Source organism: Neomonachus schauinslandi, chromosome 1 (assembly GCF_002201575.2).
Source record: "Neomonachus schauinslandi chromosome 1, ASM220157v2, whole genome shotgun sequence".
NCBI lineage: Eukaryota > Metazoa > Chordata > Mammalia > Carnivora > Phocidae > Neomonachus > Neomonachus schauinslandi.
In genome coordinates, this window is record NC_058403.1 from 170410888 (window position 1) to 170438382 (window position 27495).

Sequence of the window (27495 nt, forward strand, 5' to 3'; positions counted from 1 at the left end):
TAAATGGGATCTGAGAGATTTCCTTTCATCTCCTCATTTTATAGATAAGAAGAGTGAAAATATTTGCTCAATATCAAATAATGATTTGAAACAGAGTCAGGACTGGAACTCATGTCCTGGACTCCAAATTTAATGCTTCTGATACTAACTTGAAGGGAAAATGGGAGCCCTAAGGAGTAAACCCATCTCTCAGAACACAAACTACCAAAATCTAATCTGGATTCTCTGCCAGTCTTCAAAAACCAGAACCTTGAATAATTCCATGTCTTCAATCTAGCCTCTTCCATCTGCTTTTATACTTGTCATGTCAGAGTACAAGTCTTTTAGCTATTTTGCTAATTGTTATTTCCTGCTGGAAAGGTTAGCTAGGGTATTAGATGAGCAAGGAAAAGTTACAACTTTAGAATACAGGGCAAAAATAAAAGGGTGTTTTCAAATTCTCAGTTGAAAAAATTTTTTTTTCTTTTCATCATGTGTTAAACCAAACAGAAAATTAAGATAACAAGGATAGCAGATAGCAAATTCAACTTTAGCCAGAATTCCCAAGAATAGAGTTTATCAATCTTGTTACCTCAAGCTTTAGAGGAATCCTAATAAATACCATTATCTATTCAACCTCCACACTACTGAGCCCTTTATGGAAGTCAGATTTGCCTTTCAGTCATCGTTAGTCTTTTTAGCAGACATTGTAAGTTGTCTATACAGCATGTCTCTATAGTCTCCCTTATTACAAAATTATGATTTTTTTTCAGGGCTATCAAATTGATCTGTATAAAATACTTGATTTTTCAGTCTCTTTTGCCACTGGGGGTGATCAGTGACATGTAGGTATAAGTCCTCGGGCAAAGCAAACCTTTCATAATACAAAGGCAAACTAAGATGGAGACTTTTGACTTTGGTCCTTGACTGTTTATATTTCTTCCTGTTTGGACTGGACCTAGGTACCCTAGCCATATCACATGTTAAGGACTACAGAAAAGGATGCAAGAAATGGCTTGCATCCTGGAAAACATCTTCAAGAAGTGGTATCAGCTTTAGATTACATACCTCTGGAAATGTGTGTGAGAACAACACAAACTCCAGTGTTGAAGCCTGTGTTAGCTGGGTTTTCAGTTATTTATTTATTTATTTATTTATTTATTTATTTATTTTTTTAGTATTAAGGAGGGCACTTGCGATGAACACTGGGTGTTGTATGTAAGTGATGAATCACTAAATTTTACACCTGAAACTTATGTTACACTAGGTTAGTTAACAGGAATTTAAATAAAAACTTGGAAAAATAAACAAAAATAATTCAAATGGATTCCTAACTGATCCAGTTATTATGAGTCTTTACAAAGTGATCCTGGATTGGATCTTATCCTTTTCCAGACCAGACACAAGATGAAATAAAGCAACGTCAGCTTTGAAACCAATCAAGTTGGAGAAAGTACTGGTAACTTTACCTACATTGCCTTACCAAGCAACAGGATTCTGATCTCAATGGACTCAGGTGTCTTTCCCCTTGTGCCAGGTAGATAGCAGTCAGGTAGAACGTTTGTAGAATCTGATATTTTCCTATCCTAATTATGGGAGGCATTGACAACGATTCTTCCTTGACAGAGAGGGACTTTGGGAATCTCTGCAAATGACACTTTTCCTTTAGCTACTGCCGGGGGGGTGGGGGTGGGGCGGAAAATCAGCAAGAAAAATAGCAGTGAATGAAGTGTAGACATTTCAGTGCATTTATAGTTTACCTCCTGAATGAGCTGGTGGGCCACACAGTAGTACCATCCCCTGACCTTGACGGACAGACACAGTGCTTCTTGTTCTTGTTTTAAAGTTTTCAAGATCTGTTAAGGGAAATAAAGGAAAAGGGTTTAAATTAAAAAGGCCTAAGATCCTATGGGATAGTACAGTTGTTTCAAAAGAGGATAGTCTTCTGCTGAAAATCAGCCTTCGTATCGCCCATACCAAGGAAATTCAGCATAGCCTCTTTTCACATGATATTGTCCTGTCATCCTTGATTCTGTATCTATATTGTAATGGAGCTACTTGCCACATGTGTCTAGTTAGACTTAAAACACATAAAATTAAATAAAATGTACACCAGTTCCTCAGCTATACTAGTTACATTTTGTGTTCAATAGCCATGTGTAGCTAGTGGTTACCATATTGGATAGCAGAGAAATAGAACATTCACATCACTGAAGAAAGTTCTACTGGACAGTGCATATCTAAATGAAGAAACCAAGGTTTACTTATGTTAAGTGACTTCACCAACATCTTTTTTGTATTTAAATATCATTATCAGGATGTAAATTCATGTTATCTGATGCTCAATTCTATTCACTTCCCAAACCATTTATTATATGCAATTATATGTGTCACTCTATAAGTACCTAGAATATGACTCTCCCTATATATGCACACACATATTATATACAATATATAAACAGACATAAGCACACATACATAATTGTTTCAAAGTTCTTGTATATTTTTAAAAAATTTATAAGGTACTGTCCAAGGTTCTGTTTGGAAAAAAAAAAAAGTTCCCCTCTGTCAAGGAGGTCAAGTCTGGTTAGAAAGATAAGACATTACAAACCCAAAGATCACAGTTTGAGTCAGCGAATAAGTAGTTGCCAATAAAAATGAGTTAATGTAAAAAATATGTCTAATAAAGTGACATATTACTGTTGAAAAAAATGGTTTTTCTTCCGTCCTCCCAAATATAAATCCTCTCAACAAGAAGTATTTTAAGTACCGTTTCATTTTTTTGTTATCTAAAACATTTGATTTAATAACCTCTTATTGGATTTGAGGATTATTCCAAGCCAAGTATATTCTGCAGGGTTGCAAGGCCATCTCGATATGCACACTAGAGTACATGGACATTTATTGACTATTTCCTCCATGTTGGCCATTTTGGTAAATATTTTATGACAATTATCTGAAGTGATCCTAACAATAATTATATTAGCTAATTACCATTAATATCTCCATTTTACAGGCTAGAAAGAAGAGGCACCATGAGGTTTGTTAAAAGCTACGTTAATGAGTGATGAAGCCAGGGGGAGAAAGAGGACAGCTTCCTGCAGTTACAAAATGGGATGTTTCTACAGTCAGGCTTGACTTTAAGGAGAGGTCAGGATATTAAAAAATTTAGACACATACATATCTTCATTACCAACTTCTGGAATTATGCAAATTTTAAGATCATACATTATTATTTTCATCAATGGAGTACTTATAAAAATTTCATTAAACATGATTTGGTTGTCAGCTCAGGATACAAACACTGTATCCTCTATAGCTTCTGCCCTGTAGAGACCCAAGAGTGTAGTGGGCATGACTGACAGGTAACACTTAATCAGAGAAAGCCAAACATATGTCAGAGTTAAGGTGTGAAACAGGGTGCCTGGAGGACATGTACATATTCAGCACAATACAGAAAAGTACTATAAGTTGAATTACATTTCTGCTGTAATACAATTATTTTAATCCAAGGAGTATCAGGTGAGACTAAGACATGATATTTTCTTTCAAGGAAATGGCTCTTCAAAAGAGATTAACTGAGAGATTTAAAAAACTTTATTATGGAAAATGGTTTAATATTGTAAACCGTTATCCCTAAAAGTGACAGTGAATCACTCTGAATTGTCACTTCTTCACATAGGTTCTTAGAATACATCATCTAAGTTTTTGCACAAACATCCCATCCAATCTTCAGAGTTGCATGAAATAATTAAGGGCTGATAGATAATAGAGATCAAGTCTTATCTAGGCAAAATGCACCATGGTTATGACTAGAGAAGGGGCATTAAGAAATGGGAAAGAAAATGAGAAACACATGCAATGATTTTTAACTGACCTTACTTAGTTTAAAAAACTAGATTTCTCTTTCTTCCTTTTTGGTTTATGAATTCATGCAGTTCTACAAGGATTGGGCAGTCAGCATAAATCACATTAATCTGCTATTTGAGAAAATATTAGGCATATTTCTTAGTAGTTAGTTGAAATAAATTCCACATGGGAAACCCTACTTACATAGGGAATGAAAAGACTGCATTTAGACAGATTTGACTTTGAAATCAACTCTGCCATATATTAGCCATGTTGCTGTCCTTGGGCAAGTCTTCAGTTTCTCATAAATAAATGTGAATAAATGTGCTTTGTTTTCAAGTAAGAGTCATGGGCAACAATTAAATAAGGTAATACTTGAAAAGCACAAGACCAAACACAATGCCTGTCATGCTACAAGTTTAGTGTTCAGTATATGTTTGTTCTGTCCACTGAAAAATGCTGTAATATAGTGGCAAATCATAACCCAATCATTTTATTTATGAGAGTGTTCCAAATAGTAAATGAATTCTAGAGAGAATTCTAGAGAGCTATAGAAGCTAAACAAAGGACACTGCATTTAAGCACATTTAAAGAAAAATTTCATGTCCAAAACAGGCCTCTTTAGATATAACTACTCATCTAGATCATAATTACTAGCAGCATGATAATTGTAGAAATCAAAGAACTATGTGTGTGAATGGTATTTTTTGAAGCTTATATACTCATGGCTCAGGGCTTTCTCAGCAAATTCCCACATATATTATTTTTCTAAGAGTCATTTTATTTCTAAAGCCTTGGTACTAGGTAATGATGGTTAGCAACAGATGTTACAAGACAGTTAGAATATATTATGGATAATGCTCTTTTACCATCACCATTGCTCTAATAGCAATAATAGCATCTACCTGCAAAATGTATTGAGGTCATACCATGTGCCAAGCACTTTTCATATAGATCTCATTTAATTCCATCATAGTTTAAATTCCCAACTTAAAGGCGATAGAAGTGAAGCTCAGAGATGTTTAGTATTATCTTCACCCACCTAGGAAGTGGTCAGAAAAATACAAATTCATATCTGTCTCCCTCTAAAGCTACTGCTCTCAAACACCAGAATCTATGGCTTCCCCACTGATTTAGCGAAGCCAGTGAAAAAGAGCATTCAAACTAGCTATCTTAGAGACAAAATAAATAAATAAATAACGGACTGAATGAATATTAAGCTCTTTAGTGAACATGTAAGAAAATCCACACTTGAATGCACAAAGCATTGAGTAGGTACATTTGATTCCAAATCTTCTATTCCTTTGCTTTTCTTTGTGGGTGAGTACTCAATGTAGGGATTTTTAAACATTAGGTGAAAAGGATGAAATTGAACAAAGAGAAAACAATCAGAAATAACTTCATTGAGACTGCTGAATCACAGACCTGTACCTCTGAAACAAATAATACATTATATGTTTAAAAAAAAAAAAGAAGAAGAAGAAGAAGATAGCAGGAGGGAAGAATGAAGGGGGAATCGGAGGGGGAGACGAACCATGGGAGAAACAAACTGAGGGTTCTAGAGGGGAGGGGGGTGGGGGGATGGGTTGGTCTGCTGATGGGCATTAAAGAGGGCATGTTCTGCATGGAGCACTGGGTGTTATACGCAAACAATGAATCATGGAACAATACATCAAAAACTAGTGAGGTAATGTATGGTGATTAACATAACAATAAAAAAGAAAAAAGAAATAACTTCATTAAGAAGCATGATTGTTGCATTGTCAGGAAGGTAGCTGAACAATGCAGTCAGTTACTAAGGATATGGATGAATAAATGATGTATATGTGTGACAAGGAATTAATATTCATGTATTGTGGCTTTTCAAAACAGCTTGTTTTTCCAGCTCTGTATATGGTTCACTGACACGTGGTTCGTAGACTTTTAAAAAATAAATGGCTATACTTTTTGGTGTTGACTTCATTCATCAGTGTTTTACATAATTTTTTCCAGAAATCATATGCTAAGGGATGCACAATTTTGTGGCAGATGTGTTTTCATATCATATTTTTCTGTGGAAACAATTGTCCTTTATTCTGCTATGGAATGTAATATCAGCATTTCATTTTTAAATGAGATTAGAAAATATGCTATAGTACTTGGAATGTGTATTGAGTGCATGGAGGAAATGATTTAGCAGTTAAATTCCCGAGGGAGTAAAAGTATACAAAGGTCTTAAAGCTGCAATATGTGATAAATAATAAAAGGCCTTAATATATGAGAATACTTAGAATTCAGACTGCGAATAAATCAGAGAGTGAGAGGGAAAAATCTCCACATATTTCCTGTCTGTAAAGTTATTAAATGTTTAGAGGAAAGGAAGAGATACCTTACAATAAAAACCTGGAGGTACTCTAGAGAAAACAAAATCAAGAGGGCCCAAGATATTTTTTTGAGAAATAACAGTAAATAAGAAAGAGTAACATATTCAGGCCATCATTAAGGGACCTACCCATTGAACATGGAAGAGCTAAAGCCATTCATAAGGTGGGACAAGCCAGAGTATAAGAAGTTTAGGTTTGGGGTGCCTGGGTGGCTCAGTCGTTAAGCATCTGCCTTTGGCTCGGGTCATGATCTCAGGGTCCTGGGATCGAGCCCCACATCAGGCTCCCTGCTACGGGGGAAGCCTGCTTCTCCCTCTCCCCCTCCCCCTGCTTGTATTCCCTCTCTCGCTGTATCTCTGTCAAATAAATAAAATCTTAAAAAAAAAGAAAAAGTTTAGTTTTAAAATGGCCAGAAGAGGTTAATGAGATCATAACACACATCATGTTTGTTAAGAATCTACAAAGAAGCAGGAGAAAAGGAAAGAGGAAGAATGAAACAGTAAACTATGCAAGCAATGAATGTATTTTTAGTATATTTTTAGTCACTACAAGTTAAAAAGGGACAACAACAATTCACTTTTTTTTCCTGATTTGGGTAGGCAAGGATCCTAATAATTCTTATAGAGTGTCCTTAGAACAAGAAATTTCCATCACCAGTTTCCTTTGTTATTGCTTCCTCCAATTTTGAAAGTAGCAATCAATAAGGAAATCAATATCAGCTTGGAAAAATGGTCAAGCAATACATTTGTTATAATACGATTTCCATAATGATGATTGCACCATTTATTTTTTTTTAAGAGCTATTTTTGGAACATAACTTTAAAAGCTGATTATCATGCAGCATATTTAAAATTATGTCTTTACTCTTTGCCATTTGTTCCCTGAGTGTATGCATTTGTGGATGCACATTTGCATGGTTTCTTGAATTCTAGAGACTCCTACTGAAAACAAGTCTAAATTTATAAAACCTTAGGCATTGCAAAGCTGTATCTTTTACATCCTTTCCACTCAGGAAGAAAGAAGAAACCATTAGTGAAACTGGCATGGTTGATTGGGTTTCCCAGTGAGAATATACAGCAAGAGAATGAATTGCATAATGGTTTAACACACTGGCTTTGTAGTCAGAAGGACCTGAGTACAAATCTGGTACTCTTACTTTCTTTCTGTATGATGGTGGTAGGTGAGTTATTTAATTTCCTAGACCTTCAGTTTCTTCATCTCTAATATTAGGATAATAATCCTTATCTCATAGAGCTCTTTAAAGATAAAGATCATGCATATGAAGTATTTACATACTGTCTGATGCAAAGTCAGTAGCCTATAGATGTTAACAATACCATTATCATTTCTTCCCATCAAAGGAAACTGTACAGAAAGTGACTTACTGGGGGAAAGCCCGTGAGTCCGAACTTCCACCAGATAAGGTAACACTAGAGTGGTCAAGTCAATCGTGCCATGGCAAAAAATGCTAATAGGGCTTAAAACAGATCTTTTTTTGTTAATCTTAATTGTGTTTTTAAGTCTAGACAGGAGCTGAAGTAAGCAGGCTACCTTATCCTTTCCAGAGAATGGACTGTATTCTTTATATGACTTACAATTAAGATATACTCACATATAATGGATTCAGACTATTTTCCTTAAGAACTTTTTCTTATGATGATATGATCTGAGAAAGTTTGTGTTACTTTTTAATGTAAAGGTGGAAAATATTTTCATAAAACAGCAAAAACCTGATGTTTATTTATCTTCTACAATGGATGCAGACATATGATGTTTGAAACAGAAATAAATTATGAAACATTATATTATTTACTGATTATATAAATTTACTCATTGAACTTAAAGTTTTGGAAGTTCACACTGTATACCAGATTGGAATAGAATGGCTATAAATGGAAATTGAAATATATGTATATATGATTATAAAATATTGATAGATACGCTTGTCATTATCTTGCTTTTCCTTATGTCGTTAACTTTCCCATTTGTTTATCCAATCTTCAGTAAATATTTTTTGAGTTCCTCTTTTATTCCAAGTATTGATGTCAGGTATCTTATTTCTCTAACAACTAAGTAAAACAAAACAAAAGAAAAACGTATGTCTATGCTAAATATCTGATATTAAATATCCTAATTTGTTGGCAGTCTAAAGTAAGGGACCAAAATCTGATTCGAGGTGGCGATCTGACATTGAAAAGGAAAGCAACTCTCTTTCCTGGAGATCTTTGTATAGATAAAAAGGGCTTTATTAATATTTCTAAGTTAACGTACACTCAATTTACAAATGACTCATTCATAGAACTGGCTTATGACCTTGTTCTTTCATAGTCCTAATGCTGCTACTATGGACATCCCTATGAAAATTCTCAGAGCACTTATTTCCAAGTACAAAGGAAGAGCCTGTGGGAGCTCTCCCAGGTACTGAATATGACAACACAATGTTCTCCCACCAAATATCTGAATTTTTTTCTTACCCTCTTTAGTCATGCCAGATGAAAACTCTATAATTTAGGGATTACTTCGGAATCACAGAAATTACACTTTAAAACCATAAATAGCTATAAATGCATTACCTTGCAAGTAGTCATTTACAGTGAAGAGTGAATTAATCCAATCAGATTGCTTCCTCTTAATAAGTAAATAAGAGCAGTAGGGATTCTTCGAATGGGAGTTTTGATTAACCAAAGAAGAAACAAAAGAAAATGTTATCTATGAAGTAATGGGGAGGGTAAAATAGGGCTGAGAAAGCTCAAAAAGAAATTAATGACCTAAAAAACAGTATGAGGAAAGGTGTGTAGAGATTGTCAAAGACAAATTTGCCTGGGGTCAGCAATCTTGCATTTTGCAAAAGAGGAGGTTATGCTCCTCTTTCCCTTTCACCACATTACTACATCATTTTTTGTTTCCAGCAACAAAACCTAGGCAAGAACTTAAAATGTGTGTATGTGTTAAGGAGGCTTCTGTGGACTGCTTGGGAAATTAATCACTTTTGTAAATTCTAACTCATTAGCAAACAACACCACCACCACCACAGTGGAATGCCAGTTTTAACTAGCTTCCATAAAGAACTCAATTTCTCACTTTTCATGTGTTCATTCATTTAATCCTTGCAACAACTCTATAAAGTATTATTATTAATCCATTTTATACAAAGAAACACCCAAGTTAACACCGAAGATCAAAGATACAGCATAAGGAAGAGAATGAATTATAATCCAGGTTTACCTAATCCAGAAGTACTCAGCCTCTTTCTACACAGAATTAAATTTAAAAAATGAAACCATACTTGTTGTCTGGTTGACTATTTGAGACTTTCGCTTTTTCATGCCTCTACTATTATTTTCTTGACTTTTCAAGAAAATAAAGGTTGCTTTGCTGCCCTTTGCTCTGTTAAGTGCATGACTCTCTCCTAGTAGCTTTTTATTTCTCATATTAGTTTTTTTCTCTTTCTACACTTTTTTGGCATATTCTATTTTATCTAGACCTTTGTGTTACTTAATAAGTCAAAGAACAACTCAATTTAAAATGTTTGAGTTTCTCCATGTGTTCTATAAAAACCTGAACCTATCTAACTCACAAGGTTACTGTGATTAGTGTGATATGGCAACGTAAATAATGTTGTTCTCCTTTGGAGACAGGTGCTCTAAAATACAAGCTATTATTACCAGCATTTTTCTCCATAGGAGCTCATCTCTTTTCGCATATCATCCTGACTCAGGAGTGTCAATGGTTAGGCAGCTGCATTCCCTATCTTTGGTTTCATGTTTACACAACAGAAACAGAAACAAAGGTTTCAGAAAAGCATTTGGCCTAGTAAATTTTAAATAAAATATGAAATCTTCACTGTATTCTACAAAGGCCCTTTGAAATCTGGTCCCCGTCTATGTACCCAGTCCCATTTCCTGTTATTTTCTACCTTCCTTATTTAAACCATAATAAACATGTTTTGCTTTCTGTTCTTCAAACATTTTAAGACTAATCCTTTTTTTAAGACCTTTGAACTTGCTGTTCCCTTTGTTTGAAATGCACTTGACTCATCTTTTGGCTCATTATTCCCATCCCTCAGGACTCAATTCAAATGTCACCTCCTCAGAGTAGCCTTTTCTGAAGGTTTATCTCAAGTAGACCACCACCTGGCTCCAGACACTTTCCATCACATCACCTCTTTAGGATGTCTTACACAGCAATCATCGCCACCATCTGCAAATGACTTTGTTTGCTTATATGCTACTTGGTTTATTGTCTCCCCAACCCCCCCCCCCCCCAAGATAAAGGCTCACTGTGGCAGGAATCTTTTCAGTCTTTATCAGTCTGTAGCACAGTGCCCCAAGCAGTGTTTGATACATAGTAGGTACTTAATTTGTATTTGTTGAGCACTGCTCTCCCTCCTGTTTCACACACTAAGTCAGCAAGACTTGGCCTAGCGTGAACTTTCTTGTATTTGTGCACATGACAGACCATTTCCCAACATCTTGGCTGTAGGGGTCAAGCCACCTACCACACCTAAATATGAAAGCTTAGAGATACACTCACTAAGACTGAAATACAATCAGGGTATGAAATAAATTCACTGCTTGGTACAAGAAATACCCTCCTACCCGCTGACCCCTGAGGCTCAGGAAATGCCCAAGATGATTAAAATATCAAACAACATTATGCAAATTGCATGGGTCTGTTATTTGTGATCAGGGCTATCAGTTAGTCAGTGATATATCATACAATTATCTGTTTTTCATCTAGTGTAAGAATTCTGTATTTTGATAGACTTATGATCATTACAGTTTTGACAGAAAGAAACATGATTCTTCATTTTGTACTTTTACTGCATAGCCTTTTCTTCTCCCCTCTGAAAATTAAAATTAGCAAGTTGTAATTCATTGTACCAGTCTTAAAAAATGGGCAACCCTAGAGGGCAAATCAAATACATTCAACTAATACTAGAATAAATATCCTCTGAAGAAATGCTGAAAAGGAATGTATCAGGAGGCCATTGTAAAGTCAGTAATCTCTAGGAAAAACCTTGGGAAGATATTACTAAATGGAGATACATGGGCCACAGATCATGATCAAACCCTAGAGACCACAAATCTACCAGCCATAAAATTGGTTGTGAAAACACTGTGCTTTAAAGTAAAAGAAATCTTTTCATCTCAAACTTTTTCATTCCACTTCTTTTGTTTTGTTAACCTTTTAGGGATACAAGCCTGAGCAATGAATTCACCTTCAAGTATGCCAGCACTGAGTGGCAGTGGGTACAATCTCTAAGAAAGAGGGGCAGTTTCTCACTTCCTGCTCATAAATGAAACTAGGTAGGTGCTCATATATTTAAATGTTCTCTTATTTCTACCCGAAAAAAGTAGGCATATTTCCCAAGGAGCTTGGGAAGAAATTACACTGACTGTTAACCTTAAAGGGAGAGGCATACTTCATCAGTTTTTCCCAACACTCTATGCTCTGAAATAAAGTTTTGCTTTAAAAGCAAATCGAAGAGTCCTCACTACATACTTAGTTTAGGATTTTTGACACAATAAAACAGGGAATGGTGACTCATAAAGAAAAATGCCAGTCTTCATATAGTCACTGCTTCTAAAAAATTGGACATGCTTTGCCATATAGTTACTTTGGGGAAATCAAAGCTACTGGAACTAACAGGTTTGTTTAATCACTGGCTCAAAAAGTATACTTCTCTGCCCTTTTTCTTTCTCTTCTTTGAGTATAAAACATATCTTGGGATACTGGATGCTGAATTAGCTGTATCTAGTATACTCCTTAAAAAAAGTTAAGGGCATAAAATAAAAGTTCTGTATATAAATGAAATTCCCAGATGAAGAGCAGCTGTTATTTATGTTGAATTTAAGTTGCTTTGGCAACTTCAACCATATATTTTTATCTCATTACAGTTTTGAAAATAAAACCATCATCAAATATACATGTAAGCTATGTGTTTGTTCATCATCTATTTAGAATTTGCTATAGATGCTGATTTCACAGAGAGAAATCAGAGATAAGGCTGCAGTATGGTAAACCTGCTGATTTTTGGAAATGCCATCACTCAAGCCTCTTGCTTTTAAATGCACTGTTAAGGGAGATGCAAACTAATACAGAGTCAATCAATACTTACAGTATGTTTAAGATGAGCACTTATTATATGTCAGCTACTATTATAGGCACAGGGGATATATTATTGAACAAAAAAAAATTCTCCTCTCAAAGAGGCTAAAGTGGACAAAATGATCATAAGCAAAATAAATAAATCACACTTAGTGTCTGGTGATAGGGGCTAGAGGAACCTAAGTTAGGAAAACATAGGAAAAAATAGGATAAGTAATGTTGGTATGAACTTTTAAAAGAGGAAGATCATGTAAAAGTAGAATCTTTTTACTTCCCTTCCTACTTCCAAATGTGAAGGAATAAATCACTCTTCTTCTGCCAACTCAGCTCTTGGCCCCCACAGAGAATGCCAAGAAGGGTGCAAAGTAGTGCCAAGTGGCACAGCAGTCTCGATTTAGTTTCGTACGTTCTTATTTATAACCGAAGATGAAGTCACCTAATACAAGTAACATCTGAGAAGCCTAATAAATATTTTTATTTTGTATCTAAAAGTTGAACACAGTTCCCCAGCAAAAACAAACATAAAACTAGAAATAACTAAATAACTGAAGAAATGGCAGGAACAAATGAGCAGGCATACTAAATATATCCTGATTTCCTAAAGGAAGACAATCACCAAACCAGTACTATGATAATTTATGTGCTGATTTAGACAATGCTACTGTTTTCTGTCTCAGAAATCCTACAGAGCCAGAGAATTTCAGAGCTGGGATGATCTTAATGCCTTAGTGTGTTTGGGCTGCTATAACAAATACACACAGACTGGGTAGCTCAAACAACAAACATTGATTTCTCACAGTTTGGGAGACTGAGAAGTCCAAGATTAAGGTGCTGGCAGAGCTGGTGTCTGCTGAAGGTCTGCTTCCTGATTTGCAAATGGCCGTCTCCTCATTGTATCCTCCCATGGTGGAGAATGGAGAGAGAGGAAGCTCTCTCTGTCTCTTCTTATAAGGGTATTAATCTCATTCATGGGGGCTCGACCCTCATGACCTAATCATGTCCCAAAGCCTCCACCTCTTATTGCTATCACATTAGGGGTTAGGATTTCAACATATGAATTTTAGAGAGACACAACATTTATTCCATAACACCATCCTTTTTTCAGTCTGAGCTCCTTTCCTCATCCTTCCTCCTCCCCATAAATATTATTATGTCATATGTGGTAGATGGTGCGGAGAATATGAAGGCAAATCAAACATGGTCCCTGACCTCAAGAAGCTTACAATCTACATTAGACAGACACATAAATAATTCCATTGCAAGGTATAAAGGAGGTAATCAATGCTGCGGAGCTGTAGAGAGGAAGTGCTATAGGAGATGAAAGGAAGTACTTTTTGTTGGGGGTAAATCATCCAGTCAACATTCCATCTGCACAGATGATGAATCAAAGTGTATGAGTACCAAGAGAATTGGATCTTGGGTTTAATTTATGTCAGCACACAGGACTTGGCTCCTCTCCTTCCCTGTTGCAGGACTGTTCATTCTCCCCACTTTTTTTAATGCAGGTCAATGCACACAGGCAGCCTCATTCTATTGCAAGGTGACACTGGGTTCTTTAGCATCAAGCACGTTCAGTTACTCAAATCGACTGTGCCAACCATTGAAATTCCTGGTACTCTTGTTTTAAAAAAATATGACACAAGTTCATCTCCAGGTACAGCCTCATCTTGCATGTCAGCACTGGCCTCTAATCTTTCCATCTTTGCAGTGTTACTCCTGGGGTCATTTTCCATTCTGATGTCTCTGCCTCATTACTTATCTGCTGGAGTTTCCAGAAGAATCCAACGTGACCCTTGTTGCTCTTCTGAACCAAGAAATTCCACACATCAAACCTCATTGTGGTGCTCAAATTTCCACAGACTTCTTTAAACACTGTATATGAAGCCACCATTATCAGGATGCTACAGAACAGGGCAAAGGACAGAGACATTTTTAAATGTCCCTGAAATGTGTGTGTGTGTAGTTGGGTAAGTTAATGAAGGTATTTTGGACCTTTACTATATATAACCTTGATTCATTAACACTAACTCATACCCAAGAGCACTCTAACTCATGCCTGAATGAAGCTTATCTATCACACATACTTTTTTTCCATAAGGCACATCACAGGCTTCTAGCACTTAGGAACACTAGACTGAACTCCAGCATTACACTTTGGGCTATTTTAAACAATGAAATTACTAAAAAAGAACACAAAAATGCAAAAAAACCCATGGCCATAAGGAGATTGCCAAAAGAACATTTGTTTATAGTATGAGAGCTGAAACAAGAAGGCAGAACATCACTTCGTTCGACTTCATCAAAGAAAGTGTATAGAAAGGCTCAAATATTTTGCCGTTCAGCACATGTTCATGGAGGACAATAAAGGTGCTAAGAATACTGATTTGGGGGTTATCGATACATTTCAGAGATCCTCAATCTACACCCAGCATCTAGCTCCAGACTGGGCACTTTGCTGGCATTCAGTAAATGTCATAGTTAAATATTTGGTATTGTACACAGAATTTAAATTTGGATGATATAAAAAATTTATTCCCTAGACCAGGCTTCAGGTAATATATGATTATGAAGAAGATGATGATGATGATAATGACAGTAATAACAGTAAGAGTTTAGCAATAACAATGACAATAAAACTATTAGACATGGTAGTAATAATAGTAGCAACTAGATCAATGATATGTTTCCTTATATTTTTATAGTACTTTAAAAAACTGCTTTATTTCTGTTGAGTTTTCATGAATTTTGGGACCATCTTTTTTTTTTTAAGATTTTATTTATTTATTTGAGAGAGAGAGAATGAGAGAGAGAGAACACATGAGACGGGAGAGGGTCAGAGGACAAAGCAGACTCCCTGCCAAGCAGGGAGCCCGATGCAGGACTTGATCCAGGGACTCCAGGATCATGACCTGAGCCGAAGGCAGTCGCTTAACCAACTGAGCCACCCAGGCGCCCGAATTTTGGGACCATCTTAATTATCAAAGCCACCTGAACTACATACACAAATGAATGTAGTTCTTCAAAATGGACTCCTTGGGGTGTGCATTTTTTCCCATTTTTTTATTATGGTAAAACCCACATGACATAATATTTCCCATTTTAAATATTTTTAAGTGTATAGTTCAGTGGTATTTATTAAATTATTAATGTTGTGCTAATAGCATCACCATCTATTTCCATAACTCTTTTCATCTGGTAAAACTGAAATTGTACCTGTTAAACAATAACCTCCCATTCCCCACTCCTCCTGCCCCTAGCCTCTGGCAACCACCGTTCTACTTTCTGTCTCTATAAATTTGTATACTCCTTATTTTTAAAAATTAAAAGAGGAATTACTCATAATAATGCATCTGATTATGAAAGCATCTCTGTAAAGTAGACAGTGATGGCATTAAGTACTCACTGCTGTATATAGAAGGGCAACATTTGAAATTCAGAAAAGTTAAGAGATTTGTTCAAAGTTAAACCTTCAATAAGTAAATTATATGGTTGGTTCCATATCTTGACTATTGTGAATAATGCTCCAATAAACATGGGAGTACAGATATCAACTGGAGATTCTATTTTCATATCCTAAGTGTCTGTCAACAGATGAATGAAGAAGATGTGATACATATATGTATGTATATATACATATACAATGGAATATTTTTCATTCCTGAGAAAGAAGGAAATCCTGCCATGTGTGACAACATGGATGAACCTTGGAGCATTATGCTAAATGAAATAAGTAAGAGAAAGACAAATACTATTTGATATCACACATATGTGGAATGTAGAATGGCCAAACTCATACAAACCAAGTAGGATGGTGGTTACCAGGGGCTGGAAAGTGGGTGAAATAGGGAGATGTTGGTTAAAGGGTATAAACTTCCAGTTTTAAGACAAGCAAGTTCTGGGGATCTAATATACAGCATGGTGATTATGGTTAGCAATAATGTATTAGATTGTTGAAAGTTGCTAAGAGAGTAGATCTTAAACATTTTCACTGCAAAAAAAAAGAAATGGTAATCATGTGATCGGATGGAAGTGTTAGCTAAAGCTATGATAGTCATCATTTTGCTATATATAAAGGTATCAAATCAACACATTGACACCTTAAACTTACACAATGTTATATCAATTATATCTCAATAAAGCTGAAAATAATAAGTAAATGATATGAGCCTAGACTCTAAAACACTTTTGGTGGAGATTGCAAATTCCTTGAGGGCAAGAATGCCATTTCACACTTCTTAGGCTCCCAAAATCTATCCCAATGTTCTGATGAGTGGACATGCCATGAAATGTTGTTCTTAACCATGATGACGATGAAAGCAATGTTATTTTGGATTGAAGAGCAGAACCAGAGCATTTTAAAATAGAGACCCACTTTTTTTTAATGCTTTCTCTTTCTCCTCTAAAGGTCTTTATTATTTTACCAAAATTCATGAAAGGGAACAAAAATTACCTTTTGAAATTGACATGCTGTTCCTGGAGTGATATGTGAGGCTACGAAATTTCAACAACCCAGTTCAGCTGTGTTATTAATATTGCTCTTCCTGATTAGTGTTAATTGGAATATTTTAATTGATGCAATGTTTTACTGCCTTCATAGCTTGAATGAGTTGAAGTGCAGAGAACAATTTTTCAATAAGAAAAGCTAATAAAAACTACCCCGATCTTACTAAATTCTGTATGAATATATTGTGACAAGCAGACATCACAAATTCATTGTAGTAGAAAATGGGATGAACATCATACTCATTTATTCAATTCTTTTAACATATTTATGAAATGCCTAATATTCATCAGACCCTGTTTTAGGGGTTGGGACACAACAATAAACAAATCAGACAAGTATCCCTGCCATTGCAGAATTTACATCTGGCCAGGTGAGGTAGGAAAATAAAAAACATGATAAATTTCAATTGCTAAGTATGTTAGAAGGTACTGAAGCTGTGGGAGATGCAAAAAATAGAGCATAGTAAGAGGGACTGGGAGAGGTGGAAGGACAGCTGCAATTTTAGATAACGGGTTCAGGGTAAGTCTGAGGAGTTTGGTGACATTAGAGCAAAGACTTGAAAGAGGTAAAAGATTTGACCCAGTGAGTGCTTAGGGGGAACCATCCTATGAGGAACACTAGGAGCCCATTTTAACTGGAGTGGAACGGACGAGGAAGAGAGCAGTTAAGAGATGGAGTCAAGGAGGTCTTGGGGCAGGGAGAATGAGTGACTGTTTGGGGCTTTGTGGACACCTGTAAAGTCTTTGGCTCCTATTCTGAGTATAAATGGAGACACTACAGGTTTTTGAGCAGAAGAGTGACATAATTTGATTTAAGGTTTTGTGGTTAGTCAACTCAGTTCTGTTCGACCAGAATGACTGCCCATTACATGCCTGGTGGAGGGTTAAGAATCAAAAGATTTGTAAAGGTAAATTAAAACAAGCCACTGCTTTGAAGAGTTCCCCATCTTGTAGAGAGATGTGGACAATTACCTGATTCAAAACAGACAATGGCAAGAGCTTTAGCACATGTATAAACAAAGTACTTACGGGAATACCAAGGAGAAAGCAAAATAGTTTTCCTGCAGGAAAAAAATATAATAGTATATAATATGCGGATTTGGTGTCAAAAAAATAAGATTTCAAGAGGAGAAAAAAGAGAGGAAAGAATGTCAGGATGAGAGTGTGAAAATGAATAAAGGAAACCTCATTCCAAATGGAGTCAAGAAGCAATGAACAGGGAGCTCTCATGCACTATTACTGTTGTACCTTGCATAGTTCAGCAGGAAGAAGTTAAGATTTCCTTTCTGCCCAGCAACAGCAAGATGCTCTCTCTCACCTGCAGCCAATGAGAAACAGCTACCACTTTGACTGCATTCCACCAATGACAAGCTGCCAACACTCTGAACTCCGATATTTCTCCAGTGAACTTTTTTTCAAAACAACCCCTCCCAACTTTCTCCTTTCCTTCATAAAAGGATGTTCTCCCCCTTTGTTCTCTGGACTTGCCTATGGTTCACTGCAGTTTGCACCCTGATTGTGATTCCTCTTCTATTCCTGAATGAACTCATTTGCTGCTTGATAACCTCTCTTGCTTAATTTTTAAGGCTGACAAGGGACAGCACACACAATGATCAAGAGGCATTAAAAATATGTAGCGTGGTCACCAAATGGCCGACAGGTGTCTGCACAAAAATAAGAGACATGAAACTAGAAAGGTAGATAAGGGTCATCCTGTAGAGACTGCTAACAGCCTAGACCTGCATTTGGTTTTCCACACAGTAATCTTACTAAATAGAACTGCTTGTAAAATATTTTGCGATTTATTTGCAAAAGTTAAAAAAAAACCCAACATAATGACCTCTGAGAGATTCACATTCGTACTGCAGAAAAAATCCAACAGTAAAGAAACTTGTTTAACTTTGTTTAACCCATCATTTCCTGAGTTCTGTGCACTGTAGAGGTACCTTTAAAAATATCCTGTAGAACCAGAGTTCACCAATTTGGGGAACAATAATATAAGCAAGGGCTATAGTAAGAATTTAGGTATGGAGTGGGTATGATGTGTTGAACAGCATAATAGTATCTAGATTTGGGAAAGTTAACTCTTACAGAGTAGTATGAAGTCAGAACAAATACTTTGGGGGTATAGCAACAGAATAGGATGAGGCCAAAATTAAATGCAAAGTAATTTGTACCCTTCATTTAATCTTTCTTCCAGAAAACTTTAAAGAACACTCAATATTATGTAAGGACTTAAGCAATTAACATTTCTTCTGATAAGTCTTAAAGAAAGAAGCTGAAACACAATGTGAACTGGTAATACTTAATTCATCTTTATTCAGAACAGCGGTACTAGCCTAAATTAGGTCTCATTGAATTAATGTAGCAATGAGAAAACTTGGGGGTATATTTAGCTTGTGTATTAAGTATGGATTTTATTTTTAGATTTCAGCTCTTCATTTCCATTTTTTCTCAGAGAAATAAGGGTGTATTAAAGACCACAATATGGAATTAAAAGGGATATTGAAAAGTGAATTTAATCAAGTGGTATTTTTAGATTAGGGAAGGCCAAAAGACTCTACTTGATTGGCTTTAAGAATCCTCAAATTCATGTCAGCCTTACTGATGAATTCCTCAAGTTTCCACGTGTGGTTTCTAGAGTATCTCCAAATATAATCCTATAAAAGACATCTCTCAATAATTCCATTTTACTAAGAACTGCAATAAGGAAAGAGGATGAAAGTTACCAAATTCAGATGTTCAAATTATAGTGTAGTTTAGGTCCCTTTTTTGGGGTCAAAAACCAAGTATGTAACCTAACTGAAATGTGCTTGGATTTAATTTAAAAGAATAAAACAAACACAAACTTAATTTCTTAAGACTTTAAATGTCTTAATTGTCAAGAAGATATTAACCAACAATTCTATAGTGAGAACAAAACATCCTATTCTTTTCTCCAGCTATTTCTGTGATTAATGAAAGGATAAGAAAAGTAATTTTCAAAAGTCTGAGAAGGCATTGTCTAGATTTCCTGTAGTAATGAACACATAAAAATTAGGTGCAATAAAAAGATTATACATACTTTTTTTTTTGATACGAAACAAATTTGAACAAAAAGATACCCTTCTGTTACTCTAAAATAAGACTGCTGTTAGTAAAACGAGATGCTTCTTACCTATTTAACAAAATATATGATAGAAAGTCCCCTCTGCTTTCCTTTGGGAATGTCATCTGAGTTGTGGGGAGAAAAAAGGCTCTGGGATCCCACCAAAACCCAATTACACACATTTCTCTCCATATTCTCTGGAGAGAAGGAAGGAGAATACAAATGAGAATGGGGCGGGGGAGTACATATATGAGACCACTTGGCACCAGACCTTGGAGAGAAGGAGATGGATGTATGAGCTAACACCCTAAGGAAAAGCCCTTCACTGTCTCAACTACTCACTTTCCCAAAAACATTGTCTATGCCAAAATCTTGTCCAGTTCTTTCTTTGGGTATAGATCAAAGTGTCAGCCTGCCAGTTTCAATTCTGATAGTTGATCTAATTTGGATTATTTGTCCATGACTATGATACTTTCAAAATATTAACCCTCTCCAGATTATTTAATCATTTAAATATTCCAGGGGGATTGATGATTCTTACTGAAACCGGCAGAACCAACATAATCAAACTTGTAGAATGAAATGTGGATATTATACAAGAACCTTGTTACCCACAGGCAGAGAATTATAGCAATGCAAGTTTTCAAAGGACTCAAAACATCATTTATTTGCACTCCCAAAGGAAACTGAAGCCTGGAGCCATCAAGTGATTTGCTTGAAGTGCCCCATTTGTGGCAGAGCCAGAATAAGGACCCAAGCTGACATTTTACAACATTATACTGTACTATGATAACAGTTATTGCAAAGTTTGTTCTGAGAACATTGCTTTTCTATGAACAAAAAGGAGATTTATCATGAAATGAGTTTGGGAGTTACTATTTACTGTATCTCCTTCTTGGGATATACAATGCACATTACAGCATCAAAGATTCCCAGAAGTCCTCAGAAAACAAGGCTGTGAACTGTTCATTGCTAATCTCCCCTAGAATCAGTATCCTCCTGAGCCTACACTGAGAATTGCTACAGTGGAGCATCATGCTAGTATTTTTCTAACCAAATATTATTTACAGAAGGTGAATTATTTCTCTGATGGTTTTTTAAAAATTTTTTTTATTATGTTATGTTAATCACCATACATCGTTAGTTTTTGATGTAGTGCTCCATGATTCATTGTTTGCGTATAACACCCAGTGCTCCGTGCAGAACATGCCCTCCTTAATACCCATCACCAGGCTAACCCATTCTCCCACTCCCTTCCCTCTAGAACCCTCAGTTTGTTTTTCAGAGTCCATAGTCTCTCATGGTTCATCTCCCCCTCTGATTCCCCCCCTTCATTCTTCCCCTCCTGCTATCTTCTTCCTCTTCTTTTTTTTAACATATAAGGTATTATTTGTTTCAGAGGTACAGGTCTGTGATTCAACAGTCTTACACAATCTCTGATGGTTTAATCTACTAGAATCTAAAACACAGCATATGGTTTCATTATTTGTTCCAAACTCAAAATTGGTGAATGGACAGGAAAATATACCTGAAAGAGATGGTAGATTTGAAACACAGTAGATTTCCTTATGCTGTAAACTTTATGCCCTAAACAACAACATGAATGGCACTGCAAGTTTGTCTTTGGTATTCCCAACTATTCATAATCTACCAGAAAAATGGTAGGCAAAATTTGTCACTTTTCTCAGATATGAATGTGAGTTACTCAGTCTCCAAGACTTGTTCATAGGAAAGGGTAACCTGAATGTTACATGAGTCCTTTCAACTTTCCATAACATGAAGCTCCATGTGACTTTGCTGTTCTCTCCTTGCTGGGTACTTAGTAACTGTGAGCAAGGCAAAAAATGGTTACCTATTCTCCCTACTATTTCTTACTACATACCATGAATGAGATAATTCCATGCTGGTAGCCACAAATAAGGTGATCACAGAAGTCTGGAAATTTGGCAGTGGAAACGAGTAAGTCATTCTTAGGAAATGTAAAGAAGAAATAATACTAAAAAGGGTCCCCCAAATAGTAGTGAACCAGAACGTAAAAGAAAAATCATTTAGGCTCTTGATAGCTGCAACTATCTTTGATTAAAGCAGCACCATACCATATTTCATAAAGGTAATACCATCAATAATTAAGGGCCCACAATCCTAAAATAAAAGATTCAGAAAAGCATTTGAAAAAATTAAATATCTGTTCATGATAAAAACTCTCAACAAAGTAGGTTTAGAGGGAACACCTCAATATAATAAAGCCCATATATAACAAACCCATTGCTAGCAACATACTCTGTGGTGAATAACTGAGAGCTTTTCCTCTATGATCAGGAACAAAAAAGGATGTCCAAACTCACCACATTTGTTCAACAGTAGGAGGGATACTAGCCACAGCAGACAAGAAAAATAAAAGACATTCAAATTGGTAAGGAAGAAGTAGAAACATGGCACCTGGGGATGACATATACTCTACAAAGAAAACCCTAAGGACTCCACCAAAAAACTATTAGAGGTAGTAAATGAATTTTGTAAAGTTGCAAGATATAAAATTAAAATACAGATACCTGTTATATTTCTATACATTAATTATGAAGTAGCAGAAAGAGAAATTAAGAAAACAATTCCATTTACCATTGCACCAAAAAGAATAAAATACCTAGGAATAAACTTAACTAAGAAGGTGAAAAACCTGTATTCTGAAAAGTATAAGACATTAGTGAAAGAATAAAGACAACAGAAATGGAAAGATATTCTGTGCTCACAAATTATAAGAATTAGAATTTTTTAAATGTCCATACTGTCCAATATGCAGATTCAATGCAATCCTTATCAAGATTCAAAGAACATTTTTTCACAGAATTAGAACAAATAATACTAAAATTTCTATGGAATCACAAAAGGCCCTGAATAGCCAAAGCAATCTTGACAAAGAAGAACAAAGCTGGAGATATCACAATCCCAGATCTTAAATTGTATTACAATGTTATAATAATCAAAACAGTATGGTACTCGCACAAAAATAGACAGATAGATCAATGGAACAGAATAGAGAGCCCAGAAATAAACCCACACTTACACAGTCAATTAATCTACAGCAAAGGAGGCAAGAATATACAGTGGAGGAAAAGACAGTCTCTTCAACAAATGGTGTCTGGAAAACTGGACAGCTATATGAAAAAGAATGAAACTGGACCACTTTCTTACACTGGGCACAATAATAAATTCAAAATGGATGAAGGACTTAAATGTAAGATGTGAAACCATAAAACTTCTAGAAGAAAACAGTAATATAGGGCAGTAATATCTTCGACACTGGCCTTAGCAACATTTTTCTGAATATGTCTCCTCAGGCAAGGGAAACAAAAGCAAAAATAAACTCTGGGGACTCCATCAAACTAAAAAGCTATTCCACAGCAAAGGAAACCATCAACAAAATGAAAAAGCAACCTACTGAATGGGAGAAAACATTTGCAAATGATATATCTAATAAGGAGTTAATAGAGAACTTATATAAAGAACTTATATAACCCAATACCAAAAAGAACTTATATAACCCAATACCAAAAAACAAATAATCCAATTAAAAGATGGGCAGAGGGCGTGAATAGACATTATTCCAAGGAAGACATTCAAATGGCCAACAGACACATGAAAAGATGTTCAACATCACTCATCATCAGAGAAATGTAAATCAAAAACCTGATACCTGCCCAAATGGCTAGTATCGAAAAGACAAGAAACAAATGTTGGCAAGGATGTGAAGAAAAAGGAACCCTTGTACACTGTTGGTGGGAATGTAAGCTGTGGCAGCCAGTATGGAAAACAGTATGGAGGTTCCTCAAAATAGAAATATCATATGATCCAGTAATTCCACTGCTGGGTATTTACACAAAGAAAATGAAAACACTAATTCAAAAAGATATATGCACACCTATGTTTATTGCAGTATTATTTACAATAGCCAAGATATGGAAGCAATGTAAGTGTTCACCAATAGATAAATGGATAAAGAAGATGTGGTATATATTACAATAGAATATTAGTTATCGAAAAGGATGAGATCTTGACATTGATGAGAATATGGATAGACTTAGAGGGTTCTATGCTAAGTGAAATAAGTCAGACAGAGAAGGACAAATACCACATGATTTCACTAATATATGGAATTTAAAAACAAAACAAACAAAAGCAGAAACAGAACCATAAATATAGAGCACAAACTGGGTGAGCACAGCATTATGTATAGAGTTGCCACATCACTACGTTATACATCTGAAACTAATGTAACATTGGTTAGTTGAGCGAGGAGCCAAGCACAGGGCTCCTTCTAACAACCCTGAGATTGCGACTCGAGCTGAAACCATGAGTGGGACACTTAACTGAGTGCTCCACCCAGGCACCCCATTGAATGATACGTTTTTAAAGCATCCAAAACGAATTGATCTATGCATCTTTTAGTTTGCTGCTGAATATGTACTAATTCAGACTGTGAACTTTCTAAGCAAAAGTGAATTAACAAATGCACTTGAATTCTCGTAGCATTATTGTGCTAAATGTGGAAGTCCTTCACAGAGAATCAGCTACAGAAGTCATCTTGCTATGAGACACCTGTCACAACCAATTCCATTTACTTAGCAATCACTTCTAATATTAAAGTGTATTTTGTTTTAACTCTGGATTCTCCCTTCCCTGAGAGAGAAAGAGAGAGAAAGATAGTTAGTTTAATTTTTAGTTTTAAAATGAGTATAATAATAAGACCCATAAAATTAATATAGGGGTATATGCGTACTTTGTATTTTTAAAACACAGTTTCTGAAATGCCAGTATTCATGGGAACATTACCCTAGTGCATAAAGATTTGTAAAGCAGAGCTTAGCTTTCGTAAAAGATAGGGACATCTCTGTCACACCACCAATGACCTGAGACATGTAACCTCCTTGGGGAAGTATTATTGTTTTCATTATGGTTCCTGGGGAGCAGCAAGTTCAGTTGCTGAATTATTTCCACATTACAGGCAATGAAATGAAGAAAGCTAACCTTGTATAAAACGCTGTAAACAGGATGCCAGAGTTCAAATGAAAAAAACTTCACAATTAGTTTCATCTTAAATGGAAACAGGTTTACTTGCTAGAAACAGAAATCACACATTTCACTCCTGATTCCTATCACACTTACGTTTTTTTTCCCCATGGCTATAAGAAGGCTAGTTAATCATCTTATCTATTCAGCAAGACTATTAATCTCTGCTATTAACCTACAAGACCTTGGCAGATGAGGTCCAAAAGCAAGTTTTAAAACCTTACTAGTACTATTAGTGATGTGATAATGTTTCTCCAACTCTTGCTTTTACCTATAAACATTTGGCTTTATTTCCATCTATAATGGAAAAAGAGAGTTTGGTTTTATTTTATGATTTTTTAAATTGAAATTTAGTTGACCTGCCCATCCCTGAAATAAAGATTATATACAGTCATTATCAACAAAGTTATGTACTAGAAATCTCTTTTGTTTGATTCAAGTAGTCCATGAGTGCTCACTGCAAAAATGTCCAATTGAGATCCATGCTGGGAGAGCATAGGGAGCATCTAAATATATGGAGACCAGGTATAGTGGGCTGAATAGTGGCTCCCAAAAAAGGTATATCTGTGTCCTAAGCCCCAGAAACTATGAGTGTAAATCTACCTAGAAAAAGGTCTTTGCAGATGTAATTAAGTTAAGGGTCTTCAGAGGACGGGATCATCTTGGATTATCTGGGTAGGACCTAAATCCAATCCTAAGTGTCTTTAATAAGAGTGGTGCAGAGGAAGATGAGACATTCACACAGGAGAGGTCATGTAAAGATGGAGGCAGAGATGAGAATGATGTGCAGGAATGGCGGGGCTGCCACCAGGAGCTGGCTGGAAGAAGCAAGGAAGAGATTCTTCTTACACCTACTAGAGGGAGTGCATGCCTACCAAGTTTTGGACTTTGAGCTCCCGAACTGTGAGAGAACACCTTTCTGTTGCTTTAAGTCATCAAATTTGTGATAATTTCTTAGGGCAGCTTCAGGAAGCTAATGCACCAGGTTTTCATTCTCCTGCTATGTGAACTTGGGGGAAGAGTATTTGTGTAAGCCTCAGTTCCCTTATCTTTTGAAAAGTATTTTTCTGAACTACATAATGAAAATAATAATAATAATAATAAATAACATTAACACCACCACCATTTGCTTAACTCCTAGCAATAATCCTGTGAGTTGTGTTATAAAACTCTTATTAAGTAATAATCTCAGAGAAATAGAATGGCTCATCCTTGTTGAAACAGGGAGTTTGTAGAGACTCAACCCTTGATCTTTTTCTTCTCCTTTTGTCATTGAATACATAATATGTTTAGGACACTGTGATAGCTCTGGTGATGTGAAGTTTGCAGTCTAGCAGGGAGGACAAATGTTCAATAAACAACTAAATCCAATTTCATTTGAATTTTATAAGTAAACCAAAGTAATAATACCTGTTATTAGTGCAAATTAGTGGTGGCAGATGCTGATTATCATCAAGTATTTATCTCTTTCATGTATAGAATTTGCACCAAAGATAAGATTTTCCATGGAACAGAAAAAAGTCAAGAAAATGTACAAGTTATAGATGGCAGGAAGAGACAACTCACTGGTCATTGTTTGAACTGTTTTTGTGGAAGGTAAATCATTTTATGATAAATATCAAACTCACTCCGGTATAACAAAAAGCTGTTGGATAAATCCATACAATAATCACAGAAAGCAAAGCGATCTTCCTACACTTACGACCTGGAGACTGGTTTGCATAGCATGTTAAACAGAACGTTCTCAAGCAGGACATCTCACAGTAAGTTTGTCAGCTGGGGGCCTGAGTCACATAGAACACATCTGCCCACTTAGGCCCTTACTTTGCATGCTTGACCAGTTCTGTTCCTCTGCCTTCTGAGGAGGTTGTGAAGTGACTATCCTTGAAGGTCTTTTGAAAAAAAAAAGCAAGCATCTGTCCTAGATGGCTGAGTCATTCACCTGATGGAAAGAAGCAAGCTGGCCTAGCTGATCTCCCAAAATCTATGATGGCTCGATGTCTCTTTCATTTTAGTTCACTTAGCCACAGTGAGTCCTTTCAAATGGCTACAAATACTGCAGGGGGAACCTGGCCCAGGAGAGGCAGTAGCATTGAGAACAGAAGAATCTGATAAACTGAGGTTTGGATTCTAACTTCACCGCATACTGTGTGACTCCAGATAAATGACTTCATTTAGTTTACCATCAGCTTTCTCATTTTTAAAAGAGAAAATGATTCCCCCCCCCCCCCCCCCCTAAATATGGAGTGAGATTATGCTGGTAAATTGTGAAACCTGGCATCTGGTAAATGCTAAGCACTAGATGGCAACTGTTCCTATTATCATAATCATCATCATTATTAATTCCACCTTCTCAAAGAAAAAGCTACCTCACTTAATAAACCCTACCAAATGGCTGAAAATCATAAACATTTCCCTCGTCTGATGTAGCCAGAATCACAGGTTGGGTTCAAAATGAAAAATCCATTCTTCATCTTGCAACTAGACATGTACGTTTCCAAGTCTTGTTTAGTTTAGTTTCTTTTTCCCTTTGCT

At 35.9% G+C, this 27495-nt stretch overlaps 1 protein-coding gene across 1 annotated transcript in view; it reads right to left on the bottom strand.

Annotated features, from left to right (window-relative positions):
• The window catches only part of CNTN4 (contactin 4), a 703244-nt gene that overhangs the window by 240277 nt on the left and 435472 nt on the right, over positions 1-27495 (bottom strand). The window contains exon 5 of the mRNA XM_021694959.1: positions 1740-1835. Coding sequence (XP_021550634.1) covers positions 1740-1835 — 96 coding nt within the window. The remainder of the gene's footprint in view (positions 1-1739; positions 1836-27495) is intronic.